This window comes from Hylaeus volcanicus, chromosome 9, assembly GCF_026283585.1.
Source record: "Hylaeus volcanicus isolate JK05 chromosome 9, UHH_iyHylVolc1.0_haploid, whole genome shotgun sequence".
NCBI classification, from domain to species: Eukaryota; Metazoa; Arthropoda; class Insecta; order Hymenoptera; family Colletidae; genus Hylaeus; species Hylaeus volcanicus.
In genome coordinates, this window is record NC_071984.1 from 1,313,452 (window position 1) to 1,316,962 (window position 3,511).

A 3,511-nucleotide genomic window follows, 5' to 3' on the forward strand; every position below is an offset into this window, starting at 1 on the left:
AAATACAAAAAAGTTTCGTGTTATTATCCCTTATAAGGTAATATTTTCTTCAACTTTCATCAAATAACCAATTGTCAACTAACGATGCTTTTATTTTCACCATTCCAAATTTAATTTAGTTCGGAGAGAAGAGGTCTTTTAAGTTATGAATTTTTATCTATGAAATTAAACGTCCTATGAATAAACTGTAAATAGAAAAAAAGTTTCGTGTTATCATCCCCTATAAAGTGATATTTTTTCAACTTTTGTTTATGGAACATTTATAATAAAATATATTCATATTTAAGACATTTAAAATAATATTGTAAAAATATTTCAACTAGAGAAAATAGCTTCCTACTTACTAGACTGATATATAAGGATAAAAACTTGAAATTTTTAGAGCTTGTTCCTATTATTATAAGTAATAACTCCACCAAATTTCGAATCATTTCATCAATTTTTACTAGAATTATAAAAGAAGAAGTAACCAATTGAAAACAATCCATGTATTTTCAATTTAAACTTTTCAAAGGTTTAATGCACCTGTTAATATTAAAATTGAGAGCTCAAATTTTACAAGAATTTTGTTGTATGCATCTGGAAGATATTTAGAAGGTACAGATTTAAAAAGTCACTAAAATAAGGATCACCCTATTGCATATCTAGTTCGAAAAGGACAAACTAATTTTGCAGGAATTTATGAAACTAGACGCAAAGAAACATTGTAAGAATAATTTCCAAGTAAAGTTTGCGTCAAAATGAAACTGGCAAACCTACCTGAGCCATAAGTACTTCGCCGAACGTTTCGAAATACTCGCGCAAATTCTGCTCTGTCGTTTTCCATGGTAAACCAAGTACGATCAAGTCTGTGCAACGCAACTTTGTTTCCATTCTCTTAGTTTTAGCTGTGGAATTTTCCAAATTGTCATCAGATTTACGTTTGTTCTCTGAAAAGACATAAGTGTTTGTGTCAACTAACTATTTTTTTATTTACTAGTACCCTCCTCAGAATCTGAATCTCATCCGAAATGTATAACTTTCGTTACGCAAGAACTAAAAGTGACCATAAAAAAAGAGAGAAAGAAAGAAAAAGAAAGAGGAACACGGATATCCAGTACAAATAATAATTACTCGAAAAAAATACAATAAAAAATACTTGTGTGTCTGTGTCTGTAGAATTTGTGTGATGTTTACATGTGTATAACATAATACAGAGATCAAATTTCATTGGTGTTTTCAAGTTCGCAACTATGCAACTCTGCGTACACGTAAACAAACTTAGTTTATTATTAATAGACACTCATATAGATACAAGCGTACAGTCTGTGTACTGAAAATATCTCTACACGGACACAATCGCAAACCATGCCTGGCAATCTTGATGCATTCTACTGAATATTAACACATGGTTATATTAATATCATTTGCCACAAAAGCGAGTGTGTTGTTCAAAATATTATACTTGTAAACAAACATTTTAATTGCGTGTTGTTCTACAATTGTAGGTACTTCTATTTCGCTTTCAATTCATTTTCAGGATTAATATATTTCTTTTATAGTAGAATGATTCGTTTACTGTTTGGCAAAGTGTTTATATGTATTCGGAAAAGCTCTTTCAGCTCTACAAAACTAGAATCGGCATTGTTTTGAATATATTTAAGTTTTTATTATTTTTATAGTTTAGGAATGGAAGTTCCAGGAGGCAAAAATCAACATTTTCGACATCTACTTTTCTCCTGAGCATTAAACCCAGGTTTTATCTTGATGAAAAGGAAAGAAAAGCAGATGATGAAAATGTTGATTTTTGCCTTTTGGAAATTCTATTTCTATGTTTGTGAAACAATAATATTAAATTAAGTTATTCAGAAAGAGTTACTTCGAATGTATAGAAATACTGCCAAGTAGTGACGAAATCGTTCTAGGATAGAAGGAAAATAAAATGGTACGAAGTTATTACCCGACTCTACAGTTTTATGCAAAGCATAAAGAGAAGTCAAGAGAATCGAGCATGTTACGAATGATTACCCGGGACATTACTCTTTCTATCGATATTGCTATCGTATAAACTAAATTTGTGTTATTTAAAAGAATAACGGTGAAACAAGTGTTTGAGATACAATCGTTGGCCTTATTTGCAAGCAAATCCCATCAATCTCTGCAAAAGTCATGCGAAGCAGGGTCTCGGTTACAAATAAATTCAAATAAACAAAGAAAGGAAAGGAAAATTGTTCTAAACGATACATAAAATATTTAGCGACAAACACAGGACGCATGTACTGGATTCCATAAATGCAACGCAAAAATTGTTCGAGATCGCCCGGCGGTGGAAATTTTCCCCCCAAAAATTCGGAAAGAGACGCAGATAAAAATAGAACGGATAGAGAGAGAGAGAGAGAGAGAGAGAGAGAGAGAGAGAGAGAGAGAGAGTAAATAACACAGAACGCCTCTGGAGCGGCAACAGCTCGTACGAAATTTCCATCAATCGATATAAGAAAAAGCCACGGGCCAGTCGATCTCTACGCGGCGTTAGTATTTGTACCGATGTAAATCGGTAGTACGCCGTGAATATATTTCCGTGAGATATGCACCTTTTGGGAATACGCAAAAGTAGACCGCCTTTCCCCATCCATTTTCGGGCGGATGAAGACGTCCGTCAACGAGACGGATGCCGCGCATCGTCCGCGACTCGGGATTGCGGTATTTCAGGCCGCACGTTCCAGGAAACTGGGCGGTCACGGTGGTCAATAAAAGCGTGCTATCGTCCTCTGTAGGCAGCTCAATCGGCTCGTCGCCCTCGTCCTCGGCCACCTGGATGTACGACGACATTTTCTCGTCCAAACGTGCGGTCTTTTCTTCCCCGTGAAAGGTGAATTAAAAATTTTTACAACACAACAAACACACACGCTCTCTCGGTCGTCTCGCAGCCAGTCACGCAACACCGCACCTCTTTCTCTTCGCCCAGCCAGTCGGGCCTACCACCGGACCTCTCAAAATGGCGGCCGTCCGCGCACGCGCAGTCCACGCGCCGTCAGCGGCGTGCCTACGCGGACCGCGAGCAGGTACCGCGAGGGCCCCGGTCAGACCGGAAATTTCGAAACTTTTTAGAAAGGGGCGTCGAAGTTAGAATAAACTTCAATGTTGGGATAAAAGTCTGCGAAAATATGTGATAATAGAGAAGGGAAACAGCGAGTATTTGAGTGAAGAATTTAAAAAAAATATGAAACTATCGAAAGATTCACTTTTTTAGTTCATAAGACAGAAAAATATATAAAAAAGAAAGATCTTTAGATTAACCACTCAAGGGGAGTATAATACAATTCCGAAAACCAAAAATTTACTAAGAAGAGTGTAATGCATCATCAAAGACGAAGAAGCCACTGTAATGTACATACAGGATGTCCTAGAATTAGTGTAAGAATCGGAAATGAGGGGCCAAGACGATTCTAAACAACAATTTCCTTTGCAAAATTGTCGTATCGTGCTTGGTTTTTGAATTATTAACGAAAAACCACGGACCAATCACATCGCT

At 36.3% G+C, this 3,511-nt stretch overlaps 1 protein-coding gene across 5 annotated transcripts in view; it reads right to left on the bottom strand.

The window, feature by feature from the left end:
* LOC128881990 (TAR DNA-binding protein 43) overlaps nt 1-3,079 on the bottom strand; it is a 12,690-nt gene extending 9,611 nt beyond the window's left edge. Inside the window, exons 1-2 of one of the 5 annotated variants that reach the window (XM_054133504.1) lie at nt 2,571-2,998; nt 760-887 (exon numbers count right to left, since the gene is read on the bottom strand). In XM_054133504.1, coding sequence (XP_053989479.1) covers nt 760-887; nt 2,571-2,808 — 366 coding nt within the window. In that variant the 5' untranslated portion in view covers nt 2,809-2,998. Of the gene's footprint in view, nt 1-759; nt 930-2,570 lie in introns of all 5 variants that reach the window. The other 4 variants (XM_054133505.1, XM_054133502.1, XM_054133503.1 and 1 more) reach the window with 4 other exon arrangements.
* Between the last annotated feature and the right edge of the window lie 432 nt (nt 3,080-3,511).